The 14,591-nt window shown below is 46.0% G+C and overlaps 1 protein-coding gene across 8 annotated transcripts in view; it reads left to right on the top strand.

Annotated features, from left to right (window-relative positions):
- Positions 1–14,591, top strand: part of LOC101710943 (solute carrier family 23 member 1-like) — a 63,716-nt gene that overhangs the window by 372 nt on the left and 48,753 nt on the right. For 2 of the 8 annotated variants that reach the window (XM_087205887.1, XM_087205886.1), the window contains exons 1-2: positions 5,390–5,573; positions 10,539–10,799. The exons of 1 other annotated variant lie outside the window; for it this stretch is intronic. In XM_087205887.1, coding sequence (XP_087062013.1) covers positions 10,698–10,799 — 102 coding nt within the window. In that variant the 5' untranslated portion in view covers positions 5,390–5,573; positions 10,539–10,697. Of the gene's footprint in view, positions 1–5,384; positions 5,574–10,538; positions 10,800–12,721; positions 13,063–13,143; positions 13,250–14,591 lie in introns of those variants that run through there. 5 more of the 8 variants (XM_087205893.1, XM_087205892.1, XM_087205888.1 and 2 more) reach the window with 5 other exon arrangements.

Raw genomic sequence — 14,591 nt, 5'->3', positions numbered from 1 at the left:
CATGGAGTGGCCTCGAAATATGTAGTTGGGCTCAACTTCCAGGACTCCAGAGCCATAGCACTCCCTGCTGCAGGGACAAGTCAGTACTGTTAGCTGACATCCTGCTCAGCCCCAACAGGAAACTTTGGTGCTGTAGAGTGACCCCAAGTCTTCCTTAAGGCTGTAGGAGCCAAAAGGAGAGGCCAGAGGCCTGGGCCCAGGGGGTCTTTAGAGGAGCTCAGAGCAACTGGCTAAAATGAGGAGAGCTAACACCAGAAAAAAAGCAGCCTCCAGTGCTGCAGAACATGCATTTCTGGGCAAAAACCCCAGGGAGAAATTCTATCATACAACACCCCAAATGATCTCAAGGATTCCATGCCACATTCCCACTGACACCAGTTGAAATACAGATCTGTCCTACCCTCTACTGGCCAGCTTCGAATAGAGTGACTCAACTCTCCTCTCTATGCCCAGAAGCAGATCAGGGGAACATGTCATTGACTGTAAAACCAATAAGAGCATCATCCATTGAACATCCCAGGTACAGTTTTTAAAAAGCAAGGAGGTCCAAGACTTTGGCTAACCCATATACCTCTCTGAGGAGTGGTCTATCCCCTAAAATAGATAATGAGATTTCAAAAGTGTTGGAGAAAAGCCAGTCCTGTGTCTGTCCCTATGGCCACAGCATCAGTGTCTGTCTCAAGGTCTTCCCAGCATGTGGGTACTCTCACACTGTCAGTCCTGAGCTCAGGCTCTGGAGATCAGAACCTGGCCTGTGCTTTCAGAAAACCTCTGTTGTTTTGTAACCAAAACCTTAGATAGTGGAAGAAGGGTGTTAAGGCCCACCTCTTCCTGACAAAAACCTGGCTCAAGAGATTGGGGAAACAACTTAATGACTAAGATGAGATGGATAACCTCACATAATTTGATTCAGTCCAGTTGTTATTGGTCGAGCACCTACTGTGCACCGGACACAGATGTAGTGGGGGAATGGTGGGCAGTGTGGCTTAAAGGAGACAACTCTAAAGGACATCACAGGACATGCTAAGGACTAGTTTCATTTTATCTTTCAGGGGAGACGGGATAGTTTTAAGAGAGGACATGACCAGATTTATGTTTTAAGAGTAAATCTGGACTACTGTGCTTCAAGTCAACTGGAGGAGGAAAATAGGCTGTCATGTAACATATAAAGAAGCTGATGGGGAATCGAAAGAGGAGCAAAGAAGGTAGCTTAAATGAGTTTAATATAGTTGCTACTAGAAATATACACACACGAGTAATATTTAGGAGGTGAAGTTGGCAGAACATGGGAAGAATTGCATATGGCAGACCAATCACCAAGGATGATGGCCAGGCTGTGACCTGGGTCATTTGGTGGATATTGGAGTCATTCTCTGAAATAGTAAGACTGCACAAGGTCAGTTTCCTCCTTCTCTAGGCCTTACTTTCTTCTATGGTTTCTTCCAACTTTCATAGTTTTGATTTCTACTTCCCAGAATGTAGACAGACCAACTGAAGGATTAGCAGAAGCAGTTAGTTGCACAAGCTCTAAGACAAAGGATTACAAATGACAGATTGACTATTATGCCTGTTTCTGTTAAGCCACCCTGGAGTAATGTCTGTGTTCTGCAAGACTGAGCTCGAAGAGGAGCCTGCAATATGTGTGGTCCTGGAAGAGCATAGGGAAGCTCATATCAGTTGAAGAGGAGAAAATACAGTTTTTTAAAAAAGCAGTAGTTATCCTAGTTCTTTCTATTTATTTAAGTCATGCCTACATTGTATATTATTTAATAACAAGTAAAGAGAAAAAATATGTTAAAGATTCTGTAAATTGAAATTTTTTTTTGTACCAGGGATAGAACTTGAATCCTTGCACTTGAAGAGCAGGCGGTGGAACCACTGAGCTAAATCCCCAGCCCAGTAAATTGAATTTTTAAAAGTCCAATACTCATGTTAACTATGGGTAATGGTGAGGCCCTGTGTGCTCATCCACTGAAATAAATGTGCCTCACTGGTGCAAGATGTGAGGGGGAGGGGAGAGGCTAGGACTCTGTGTGTGTGTGTGTGTGTGCGTGTGTGCGCGCACATACATGGAAACCCTCTGTGCTTTCTGCTCAAGCTTGCTGTGAAACTAAACTCTAAAAAAAAGTTTAATAAAAAGTCTTAAGTTTTTAGATTGGTATTCTAAGAATGGGATCAGGAAACTTTTTTTTTAAATGACCATACAGCAAATTATTTTAGGCTCTGTTGCCTTGTTACCACTGCTCAACACTGTGGCTGTTATACAAAGATGTAATGTATAACAAGTAGGACTGGGCATGTTCTGATAGAACTTTACTTACAAAAGTAGGCAGTAAATCAGATTTGCTCCATTAGTAAAGAGGTTTTCCAACCTCTGTACTCTAAATGGAGATTCAATTAAGCACAAGCATGGAAATTAGGTGGATTATGAATTAATAAATCAAGCAATCTGTGAGCCACTGAAAGCAACTTTCCCAAGCTGCACCTATCAAAATCTGAAGGCAATAATTTTGCAAATCCAAATCTAGAATTCTACAAATCCCATTCTGGGGAAACAAGCCAGGGCTTTGGAAAGATGCTAGAAGACCTAATAGTTTTTTACCTTTTGTTTCAAATGTAACTAATAGTTTTTTTACCTTTTGTATCAAGTGTGTGAAATTATATACAGATATTCCTCATTTAACAATCTAACTGTTTAATGACTGTTCAGACTTACAATTCACATTTGGACTTAAGATGCAGGAATGTGATCAGTGGTGTGGCCTTATGGTGGCTTCTACAATAAAGTACTGTGATTTCTGATTGTGCTGTAGAGTACAGTAATGTAGTTTTATGTTATATCATGTTAAACATCACAGTACTGCATGTAAGAGTTATGTAAATAAAAGCAAAGTCATCAAGTTGGAGTTTCCTTTGACCATTTATTTGTTCTAAATATTGTAAAGTACATACTACATACAATTCCTCATTTAGTGACCAATTCATTTAACAACTACTCACGGGAACAGAACTCGGTCATTAAAGGAGAAACATCTTATGCATTTGAATGAAGTATTTTATGAGCAAACGGCCTTTAAATTGTTTCCCTAATACTCAGATTGTTTTTGTCACATTTTAGACAACCACTTCTGCTGTGGGAAAGTATTTTGAGGTTGTTAGCATTAAGTATCTCTCTCTCTTTTTTTTTTTTTTTGGTACCAGGGATTGAACTCAGGACCTTGTTTATGAGGCAGGTGGCAGCACCACTGAGCTAAATCCCCCGCCCCTATTAAGTCATTTTTGACGCTCTTGGAATTCAACAAATATTGTTAGTAAATGGTGAAAAATTGCCAAGTACTATGTAATTCCAGAAAAGAAATGGTCTAGGATTGGAGATAAGTACTATAAGTTTGTTTATTGGATTTTTAGTTGCAAATGACAGAAGACCCGAATAAAATGAGTGTAATAAAAATAAAGAAAGTACTGGCAATGTGCAGTCATACTCAACATAACAGTGATTTGGCCAATGATTATATATATGATTGCAGTCCCATAAGATTGTAATGGGGCTGAAAATTTCCTATTATCTAGTATTTTTACTGTATCTTTTACATGTTAAGATATGTTTAGAAACATACTTACTGTTATAAATGGTGCACACGAATCCACTCATTTAAACAGGCCCTTTTGTTGTGAAAAAGAAAATTTTATTCCAGTGAACAGAGACTTAAATCAGGTAGAGATTCTAGCAGCTAGCAGGGAAGGAAAACTATGCTTATATAGATTGGGGGGGCTATAATCTTAAGGAATATTTATGACTCAAGTGCCAAAGGGCAGTCTGCTCAGGAATATGGACAATCACTGGACTTTTTGGTGCCAGAGGGATTTTGCAAAGATAATTGGGAAAAGGGGGGGTGGCTGGAGTGGGGCTTGGAAAGAGTAAAAAGAGAAAGGCTGAGTCAAAGAGCATAGGGAGGAGGAAGGGAGAGGTTTAGCTAGGGCAATGATTGTGAGAAGTGATTCCTTATCTGAGGCAAAAGGCAATTAAGTCAGAGCTTTAAACAGAGTATGTTTAAGGTCCTTGCTAATAATTATCAAACAGGAAGAGGGCAAGAAGGAAGGAAAAGTACTCGACCTTTTCTGAGTAAAAGTCATACAGAGTGCCCTGAAAACAGAAATCTTCTATCCACATAAGATGTCTCTAGAGTAGAAGTTTAGTGGTGAAACCAAGTAAGGTCAAAGCAGACTTAACAGAGAGTAAATAAAATGACAAGACACTCAAACACAAGGCATTTATATATCCTCCAGAATTCAGGTCAGCCTGATGGAAGTAGGAGAGATTACTTGTAATTTCTACAAGGAGGGGTCAGGCAGGTTGTCAGCTGGGCACAGCTTCACTTGAGACGGATGAACCCACTGAGGAGGATCCTGGAGATGCACTCCCATTTCCATTTAGGCTGTAGGGACCGGGGATTTAAGTTTTTTATTAGAATCCATTTATTACCCAAGTCATCTTCATGAGGCTGGGTATTGGGAAAAGGCAAGAGAAGGTTAGCAGCATGTCTTATGTCTTTTTGGACTTGTGGTAGGAGAGGGAGATAGTCTCCAATGGGGTTAGGTTCCCAACTGAAATGTGGGCCAAGTAAAAAGGTACAGCCATATAAAAGCTCAAATGGACTGTACCCTGTAGGTTCTCTGGACATGCCTCTGATGTGAAGAAGAGCAATGGGAAGCAGGGAAACCCTGAGCTTGTTAAGGTGGGCCTTAAGGAGGCCATTAGCCCATTCTACCTTCCTGGAAGACTGAGGCTGGTAGGAGGAGTGACGTTTCCATTGTATACCAAGTGACTTAGACATCTCATGGGTAATTTGGCTAATGAAAGCTGGGCCATTGTCTACTTGAATGGAGGTAGGAAGGCCAAACTGGGGGATGATATCAGTTAGGAGGTAATTAACAACCCCCAAGGCTTTTTCTGAGCCTGTGGGAAAAGCCTCTATCCACCCTGTGAAGGTGTCAATCCATACCAGGAGATATTTTAACTTTCACACTCATGGCATGTGAGTGAAATCAATGTGCCAGTCCTGAGTTAGGGAAAAACCTTGTGCCTGATGTGTAGGAAAAGGAGAGAGCCTCAGGGAGCTTTGGGGGTGTGGTTACCTGGCAAACAGAACATTGAGCAGTGATAGTTTTGAGGAGGGTCTTCCAGAAGGGAAAATAAATAACAGGCACAAGCAGACGGGTTAGGGGTTTGTAGCCTGCATGAAAATTGTCATGAAGTGATGAAAGAATGGTGTGGTCCTATGAGGTGGGAAGGAGAAATTTTCCCTGATTTAGGAACCATCCATCTTTGGTGGGGAGGTCCTGATATTGTTGGCACCTAGGAGGATATGCTGGAGTGAAGCTAGAAAGGGGAACTGGAGGGAAAGATAAATAGCTTCCTTTGCGGTCTTATCTGCAAAGGCATTTCCAGCAGCTATGGAGTCTGAAAGTTTTTGTGTCCTCTGCAATGAAGCACAGCAGCCCGAGTTGGTGGGAGAGCAGCCTGAAGAAGAGCTTTAATGAGAGGGGCATTAATGATTGAAGATCCTCAGGAGGTGAGGAACCTTTTTTCTGCCAAGTTGGAACATGATTGTGTAATATATGAAATGAATACTTTGAGTCTGTATAGCTGTTAACTTGTAAGTCTTTAGCTACTGTTTTTTGGTACCAGGGATCAAACTCAGGATGTTGTGCTTGCGAGGCAGGTGGCAAAACCACTGAGCTAAATCACCGGCCCCAGTCCTTAGCTACTGTAAGAGGACAAGTCAGACTGGTTAGTTCAGCCTGTTGAGAGGTAGTGAACAGCGGAAGAGCTGTGGCTTCTATAACAGAGTCTTAGGAAACAATAGCATATCCTATCATGGCAGGAGAGTTGGGGGAGGGCTTGTATGAACTTCCATTAATAAACCAGGTGTGGTTAGGATTGGGAAGGGAAAAGGTGGAATTGTGAGGAAAGGGAGAGGTTGCTAGGTGTATCAGAGATGTGCAGTCATGTTATTCAGGCTTTTTGGAAAGGGTTGGTGGATTGATAAAGTGAGAAGCTGGATTAAAGTTGGAGCCCAGGGTGATTGCAACTGTGGGAGTCTCCATGAAAAGCACATAGAGTTAAATAAGGTGAAGAGCAGAGAGAAAGTGTGAGAGGTGGGACAAAGTCATGAGTCCCTGAAGGTTGTGGGAAGAGTAAAGAGTGAGTGGAGCATGTCTAGTGATTTTTGACTGTCTCTAGGAGTAGCAGGGCTACAGCAGCAGCCACTCATAGGCATAGTGGCCAGCCTGTGACAGTGGAGTCAAGCTGCTTGGACAGAAACACAATCAGCTGTGGGCTAGGACCTTGTGTCAGAACTGCTAATGCACACCCCTTGCATTCTACTGTATAAAGGCTGACAGGTTGGGTGAGGCATGGGAGGGCCAAAGTGGGGGCTGTTTTCAGGGCTTCTCTTAGGGTGTTAAAGGATGAGTGAGGGAAGGGTTTGTGATCTAAGGGCTCAGCTGGGTGTCCTTTTGTAAGTTTGTAGAGGGGTTTGGTGAGGAGAGGAAAGCTGGAAACCCAGAAGTGAAAATATCCTATTATGCTGAGAAAGGAAAGAAGCTGTTGTTTGGTAGTAGGAACTAGAATCTGGGAAATTAGTGGACGTGATCTGGAGGAGGGTTTGGGTATGTTTGTGGAAAATGATGCCCAGATAGGTGACAGATGGGGAAGAGATTTGGGCCTTAGAGGGGGAGATATGATATCCCTTATAGTCTAGATGCTGTAATAATAAGAAGGTGTCTATGGGATGACCCATAGGAGGGGCTGCAGAGGGGGAGGTCATCTACATACTGTGTAAGATGAGAGGAGGAGGGATGAAAGGAGAGTAAATCTTGTGCAAGGGCCTGACCAAAATAGTGGAGACTATCCTGGAAGGCCTGGGGAAAGACAGTCCAGATCAGCTGTTGGGACTGACAGGTGTCAGGGTCTGTCCAAGTGAAGGCAAGCAGAGGCTGTGAGGAGGAGTGTAGGGGAATGGTGAGAAAAGCATATCTAAAACAGAGCAATGAGTGGTGGATGATGGGATAGAAGATAAAAGTTTATAAGGGTGATAAGGATTTGCTACCACAGTGTATGAGGACAACAATCTGATTAATGGCACAAAGGTCTTGTACCAGCCTATAAGAGCCATCTGCCTTTTTTTCCTGGAGAATTAGGGTATTGTTAAGGGGAATTGACAGGAATTAGTAGACCATGTTGCAATAGGTGACAGATAATAGGTTGTAAGCCCCTTAAAGCTGGGTGAGGAGGAGATATTGTTGTTGGGTAGGGTAAGGGTGGTCTGGCTTGAGAAGAATAGTAAGAGGTTTTGGGGAGGAGGCCAGAGATGGGGTGGAAATGTCCCAGATTCTGGGGTTTAAGAGAGGGGAGATGATAGGAGCCTTGATGGGGAGGTAGGAAAGGAGAGACTAGAGCAGGTATAAGCACTGACTGTGTCCCAGGGATGGTCAGAGTGGCAGACAGCTTAGCTAAGATATCTTATCCTAAAAGGGGAACAGGACAGGTGGGAATAACTAAAAATGAGTGTGGAAAAAGCTGTTGGCCCAAATGACACCAAATAGGGGGCATTTAAAAAAGTCTGGAGACTTTACTGTCAATCCCCACTACAGTAATTGGAGTCAAGGAGGTTGGCTCTTGAAAGGAAGGCAAGGTAGAGTGTGTAGCACCTGTGTCGAGGAGGAATGAGATGGAATTACCCTCCTCCATAAGGATTACACAAAGTTCTGAATCCAAAATGGTCCAGGAGGCCATGGTGGCCTCCAGATGATGTTGGTCCTCAGTGGTTAGGCCAAGAAGGTCTGGGAAGGAGCTGGTCAGGGTCCCTGAGGTTGAAGCCACAGAAGTGGCTTCCAGAATTGGGCAATTGGACTTCCAATGTGGGCTCCACACAAAGGGCCCAGCCTGGAGGGAGCCCTAGGCTGTGAGCATTCCTTAGCCCAGTGATCAATCTGGTGGCATTTGAAACACAGTCCTGGAGGGACACCTTGAGCTTGAGGAGCCTTTGATCCTTTATTAGTCACTTTAGCTGTTGGCTCTGTAGGGTTTCTTATGGTGAATGACAAAATTTGCAGCTCAGAAAGGTGCTGCTATCAAGCATATCATCTTGGTTATTAAAAATTTTGAATGCAGAATTTAACAATTCCTGTTGTGAAGTCTGAGGACCCTTCTGCAGTTTTCATAATTTTTTATGAATATCTGGGGCAAATTGAGTAATAAAATGCATCTTTAAAATAAGTTGGCCTTCTGGACCTTCTGGATCTAGGGCTGTATAATGCCTGGGGGTGGCAGCTAAACAGGACATTAATTGAGCAGGATTTTCATCCTTTGTCTGGATGGTTTCTTTAAGTTTATCATAATTAACTGCCCTGTGTACTGCCTTCTTGCCCCTCAACTAAATAATATACTTATGACTTCTGCTAGCCAAGGACTGTCCTTCCTCATTGAGCCTGTTAAAAATCCCAATTTGTGCTGGCTTGGGGAACAGCCACAGTGCCCTCCTGAAGATTAGGCTCGAGGCGTAATCATGTGCATAAGTCATCTGCATAAGTCTGAGCCAAGGACCAAATATGTTCCTACTCTTCAGGGGAAAGAGCTGAAGAAAGGATGACATTTATATCCTCCCAGGTTAAGTCATAAGATTGAGTGAGATATTGAAACACTTGAATATATCTAGTAGGGTCTTTGAAAAAAAGAACCTAATGCTGATTGATCTGAGAGATATTGGACAGGGAGAAGTGAACATGGACCTGAACTTTCCCTTCTGCTCCTGCCACCTCTTGAAGTGGGAAGTGGGGAGTAGAGCATATTGTAGTCCAGACCATGAATGGGGTGGGATTGAACTGGGCACAATATACAGGGGAGGGTCAGGTGCAGAGGGCAGTGTCAGGTAGATGGGGACTTTGGCAGGGAGTGCAGCAGTGACAGGAAGCTTGGAAAGGGAGGGAGAGGCAGCTAAGATGACAGGAGGCCCTGGGGGGAGAAGGAGCAGTAGTTCCTTTAGTTATAGCTGGAGGCTCGAGAGAGAAAGGGAGAGGCAGCTGAGATGGTAGGAGGCTCCAGGGGAGGGGGAGCAGCAATCCCTGCTACCATAGCAGGAGGCTGGGAGGGGTGTTGAGCAGCCCCTGCAGCTGCAGGAGGAGGTGCTGGAAAACCCTGGGGAATAGCAAGGTCAGTTGGATCTGTTGTTAGGGAGGAGTCCTTGTCAGGGAGAGATGGTTTAGATGGAAAGGAAAGAAGGGTCTGAGAAGGTTTACAGGAAGTGCACAAAGTGGGAATGTTACAAAGTGTAAAGAATTCCGGAACATTAGGGAACTCTGGACCATTTGTTCAGTCTCTGGCAATAGCTATCTAAGTCTTACAGGGTAGAAAAATAAAAAGTGCCATTTTTTGCCCACTGAGAGCCATTTTCTAGTTTGTATTGTGACCACTCAGTGTTATAGAAGAATGTCAAACATTTAGGCTTCAGATCAGGGAGTAGATGGAGAGTTTTCAGATTGTTTAACAGATATTGTAAAGGGGAAGAAGGAGGGCTAGAAGTAGAACAATTCCCCATTAGGACAGAAAACAGGTAGGTTTCATCATGTCTGACATGACAGGACAACAACATGGTCAACAAGAAGACATCTCCACCAGTGACCGAGGCTGTGACAGGAAGTGGGTAGTGACCAAGCCAGTCAGCACTATGATTGGTTTACTATCAAGGGAAAAAGACAGTTCTTTTCCTGGGTTTTCTGTGACCAGTGCTGGGTTTAAAATGGCACAGAAAAGTGAATGGACCTGTTTCTGTCCTGGTGGGTGAGGGGACAGAGAGAAAGTTAAGGACAAGGGAGGGTGGAACTACAGAGCAGCTGTAGTTATAGTGAGAGCTGCAGCAGCAGGTGTTGAAGGGGGTCTTAAAGTTATTGCATGGAAGAGAGAGAGAAAGGGAGATCTTAAAGTCAGAGAGACCGTAAAAGGCATGGGGAGTGGAAAACAGGGCTGAGATGGCTAAGATGTAAGAAAAAAAAGCTTAACCTGGTCTGAAGCCTGTGGAATGGAGCTGAGCAGCTTGTCTGGAGTGCAGAAGCAAAATCTGGAGACCTATGTTGCCAAGTGACTTTAGTGGTGCCTTAGATAGGGTGTAAAACTCTCCAAGGAGAGTACCCAAGTCACAGCATCAAAATGTTATAGATAGCACACATGAATCTGTTTGTTTAAGCAGGCCCTTTTGTTGTGAAAAAGAAAAGTTTATTCCACTGAACAGAGACTAAAATCAGGGACTAAAATCAGGGAGAGATTCTAGCAGCTAGCAGGGAAGGAAAACTATGTTTATATAGATTTGGGGGAAGGGGCTATAATCATAATGAATGACTTGGATGCCCAAGGATGGTCTGCTTAGGTATGTAGACAATCACTGGACTTCTCAGTGCCACAGGGATTGTATACTTTGTTTTGTGTTCATTTGTCCTATTTACTGAGAAGTTGCTGTTGTTTGCTTTGTCCTGTTTGTTAGGCCAGGCACGACACTGACCATGGACTGGAACCTGGGAAACTGTGAGCCAGAATCACTCTGTCCTTCCAATAAGCTGATTATCTCAGATATTTTGTCACAATGATGGAAAGCTAACACAGGGCCACAGTGGTTTTAGGACGAGATACTGGCAGAAGCCAAATGAGGCCACTGATGAAAGGAGAGCCCACACTCTATGGAAAGGACTTCCAAGAGGAGAAGATGGAGGAAAGGGAGAGGCACCAGCTTGGCTCTTCTGAGCTGGTAAGCAGGTTGACCACAGCCATGTAGACAATATTCATGTTAAGAACATGTGAGATAGGGGAACAGGCCCAAAAGAGAGGACTTGAGGGTGAAGAGGGAGGGCTCTGGGACACTGCACAGGTAACCAAAGTGAGTAAGGGAGGCTGTCTTTGTTACTTAGCTCAATTTGGCATAGCTAACCTTGCACCCATTTACTTTATACTGTAGAGAAATTTAACTGTGCACCTAAACAAAGGGCAAGGAGTATGACGAGGAGAGCCAAGTAAGACAGACAGTAAACGTGGGGAGGGCAGTGTCTTTGAGAAATTCCCTTCTTCCATGCTACCCCTAAAGGCAACAGGGAAGAGTGGTGTTGCTGTGGGCCCAAGTTGTCCCATGCCCACGGGTCTGTGAGGTGGGGGACTATGGCTCCCCACTTGGACCACACCAGCCAGGTCTTCCTAGGGCAACGATGCTAGTGCCTCTCACCATGGAGACCTGGCAGATGTTATCCCCTGCTCTCGTGCTTGCCTGCCTACTCATCCAGCCCAGTAAACTGTACACTTAGTGTTTTCAGGAAACTCAATAGCTGTACGAGTCTCAACCCTTTTGTAACTCTAGGGTTTCAGACTCTGATAGGAGGTAAACTGAATCTGGCACCACTGGGGGAGGGTCCACACTTCCTGAATCTGAACCTGAAGCTACTAGACCATCTCTCCTAGAGCCCAGCCCTCAGCAGATGCAGTGCCTGCCCATCTTCAGACCTTGAGGGTGTGTGTCTCCCTTCCCCATTTGCCTGGCCCTGTGGGATGTGGAACAAGACTGCCTGGGTTCAACTCCTGCATTTAGCATGAACCTTTGGTAAACAGCTTAATCTACCAGCTCTTGCATTTCTTAATGTGTAAAAGAAGAATGTGATTGCTTGGTTTGTTATCAAGATTAAATAAGATGGTGGACAAAAATAATAGCCACTGGGATGTAGCTCAGTAGGCATAGTTAAGCAAAGTTGACTCTCTTTGGGTCTTGGCTTCTCTGTCACAGCCCAAGCCAGGTCTGTCTCCTTCTTCTGCAAACATTTATGCTAGGCAAAGTGTGGTGACCCAGTAAAGAACACAGCCAGCCTAAATTTGGGAGTTCCAGGCAGGACCTCCTGGAGGAATGCCAAAGGAGAGTCGGACTGCCATTTATTGAGTTGGGTCTTTCATGGATGTGGGGTGCGGGGTTAGTGGCTTAGATGGAGTGAGGCAAAGGGAGGTGTGAGATTGAGGGATTGAGATGGCTGTGTGTCCACAGCGATGGTTCATGTTCTGTTGTGGGTGCCTTGTGACCTAATAGGTGGAGCGGGTGTGCCATGTCCTAGCAGAGTGGCAGCTGGGAACAGCCATTTCAGGAATTCAGCTGGTTGGGGAGGGGTATCAGGGTTCAGACCTATCAATTTCTTTGCCATGTTTTCAAGGCTTTCTTTTGGACCAGTGCCCACTGTAATTTCTGTGGGTCCTGCCATGGTGTTTCCTGAACCTTGGAAGCCAGTGCTGCCTATTCCAGAATATTCTACCATCATCAGTAGCAGCCACGTGGCTTGTTTGGATTTCATGGGATGGGATTTACCAAGAGTTTCTCTTTCTTTTTTTTTTTTTTTTGGTACCGGGGATTGAACTTGGGACCTTGTGCTTGCAAGGCAGGCAGCAGCACCACTGAGCTAAATCCCTGGCCCTATACCAAGAGTTTTTGAGGAAGGCTTTTCAAGTGCCCTGTGAAGAATACAGGAGCAAAACTATGCAGGCCTGGTCCTCTCTCCCTGAAAGGTGGGACAGCCAGTTCTGAATCTTAAGGGGAGAAGCCACAGAGAATTAGAAGCATTTTTCCCCTCAGGCTTTCACCTGCGCCTTGTGAGGCCTCCGCCTCCACCCAGCAGCCACAGCAGCTGCTCCCAGGGCAAGGAGTAATAATAATGCCCTGTCCCACAAGCACTGTCTCTCTTCTCAGAGCCAGATGGTCAGGCTGTCTTTGCAGCAATTTCCATTCCCACTCAACCAGCTGGCAGCTTAGAAAAGGGAAACCCCTCCTTCAGCCTCAAACTTACCACTCAACTCCATCCCCTGGAGCCTGGTTTCCTGAAAGAGCTCTCAGGCCACACCCTGATGGGTTGTACTCTGACTTGTTTTCTGGGTGCCATGGGGACTGCAACTTATCAAATTATGAAACATTCACTGCAGCAGAATGGATCTTGGTCTCCTGGAGGAGGAGGCTAGGGGAGCACCCGTCACAGGTCTGACGGGGCCAGGTAGGACCTGCAGCCTCTCCCTCCTGGCCACCTCTGCCCTGAGTCAGGCACTGAGAAGTTAATCTCCCTCTCTTGAAGCAGTCTTACCTCCTTCCAGACAAGTACTCTGTCCTGCTTCTGCCAGAAGGGCAAGGACCCCATTGCCATGAACTCTGTCATCCCCATCTGTGAGCTACCCAGCTGCTTGGTGAGTGCTGGAGGGGGGACCCGGGCACAGGAAGGAGGCTGGGGAGGCCCAGTGTGGTGTCCCCAGTGCCTGACTAGAGGCTCAGCCTTTAGATTAGGTTCAGATAATCAGGCAGGAGTGGCAGCTCCCTCCTCTCCTGGAAGAGCCTTGGCTCTTCCAGGGCAGTCATCATCTCAGGCCAGTGTCACAAAACTAGTACAGAGTTTGCTCTCACTGTGACACCCACAAAGGCCTGGGGGGGGGGGGATGGGCTCTCTGGGCAGGGCAGGTGGTGCCGGCCATTTCCTCACCTTTACTCAGGGTGGGCTCTGCTGAAACTAGGTGTCCTTTTCCAGGTTCCTCAGCACCAGGCTTTCTCTTTTCTGAAGCCCTTTCTGAATCCAATGAAAGGAAAGAGAGAGGGAAGCAGAGAGAGAAGTGACTTCTACCAGACAGTCAAGAGGCCTCAGACACTGTGTGCTTTAATTTCTTCCCTATAAGTGAATGCAATAGGCACTAGTTCCTGTCTCACAGATGAAGAAACTAAGCCTGGAGAAGCCAAGTCACAGGACCCCTTTGGCAGCCTCTCCAGTTAGTTCCTGGACACCATCTCTCTCTCCAGCCTTACTTGGCCACTTAAAAATAGCAGGGAGGACTGAAGGGAGAACTTCTGTGGTTGCCACTGCCCACTGCCAGGGCAAAGGGCTGCTCCCTACTGGCTAGGACGCAGCCTAGTAAGGCCCAGCTAGGGCTGTGGGGATGGGGCCACCACAAAGCTGAGCTGGGCTCTGAGTTTTCCCTGGAGCCGGCTGCCAGGCCCTGCCCACTGTGGCTCATTCTCTTGCAGAGTGCCTGGCATTCTCTGCTGAAGAAGCTGGGGGGCACTGAAAGAAAACTGCCCCTCTTGCCCTCACCTCAGAACTCTGCCTGCCACTTGCCTCAGAGGCCAAAGATTCTGGGGAAAGAAGTCGAAGACTCTGTTTCCCAAAGGCTATGGTGTTTTCCAGATTTAGGGTGTCCCTGCAGCAAGCTGGAGGGAGAGGTCTGGGTACCTACACATCCCCTTTTGCGGGGGGGTGAAGGGGGAGGACACAGCATGAGCAGGGGCACTGAGGCTGCATTGAGGGAAACCTGGGGAACCCTACCTGCGAGTGATGGGCGAATGGAATGTCAGGGCAGGACCAGGTGGGGCGGGCACTGGCAGGGATCCCGCTGTGTGGGGTGGAGATGGTGTCAGGAGGACAAGGGATCCACCTGCACCCCAGGGATCACTGCTGTGCCATACCAAGGCCTCCTGTGCCTGGGAGCTGCAGGGCCGAGCCTGTTTACACAGGGCACAGCTATAGGCCACTGCCCCTGACAT

The sequence above is a fragment of the Heterocephalus glaber genome, unplaced genomic scaffold, assembly GCF_053883595.1.
Source record: "Heterocephalus glaber isolate CG9 unplaced genomic scaffold, H.glaber_assembly_v1.0 deba00000621, whole genome shotgun sequence".
Taxonomy (NCBI): domain Eukaryota; kingdom Metazoa; phylum Chordata; class Mammalia; order Rodentia; family Bathyergidae; genus Heterocephalus; species Heterocephalus glaber.
This window is presented reverse-complemented; position numbering and strand designations above follow the sequence as displayed.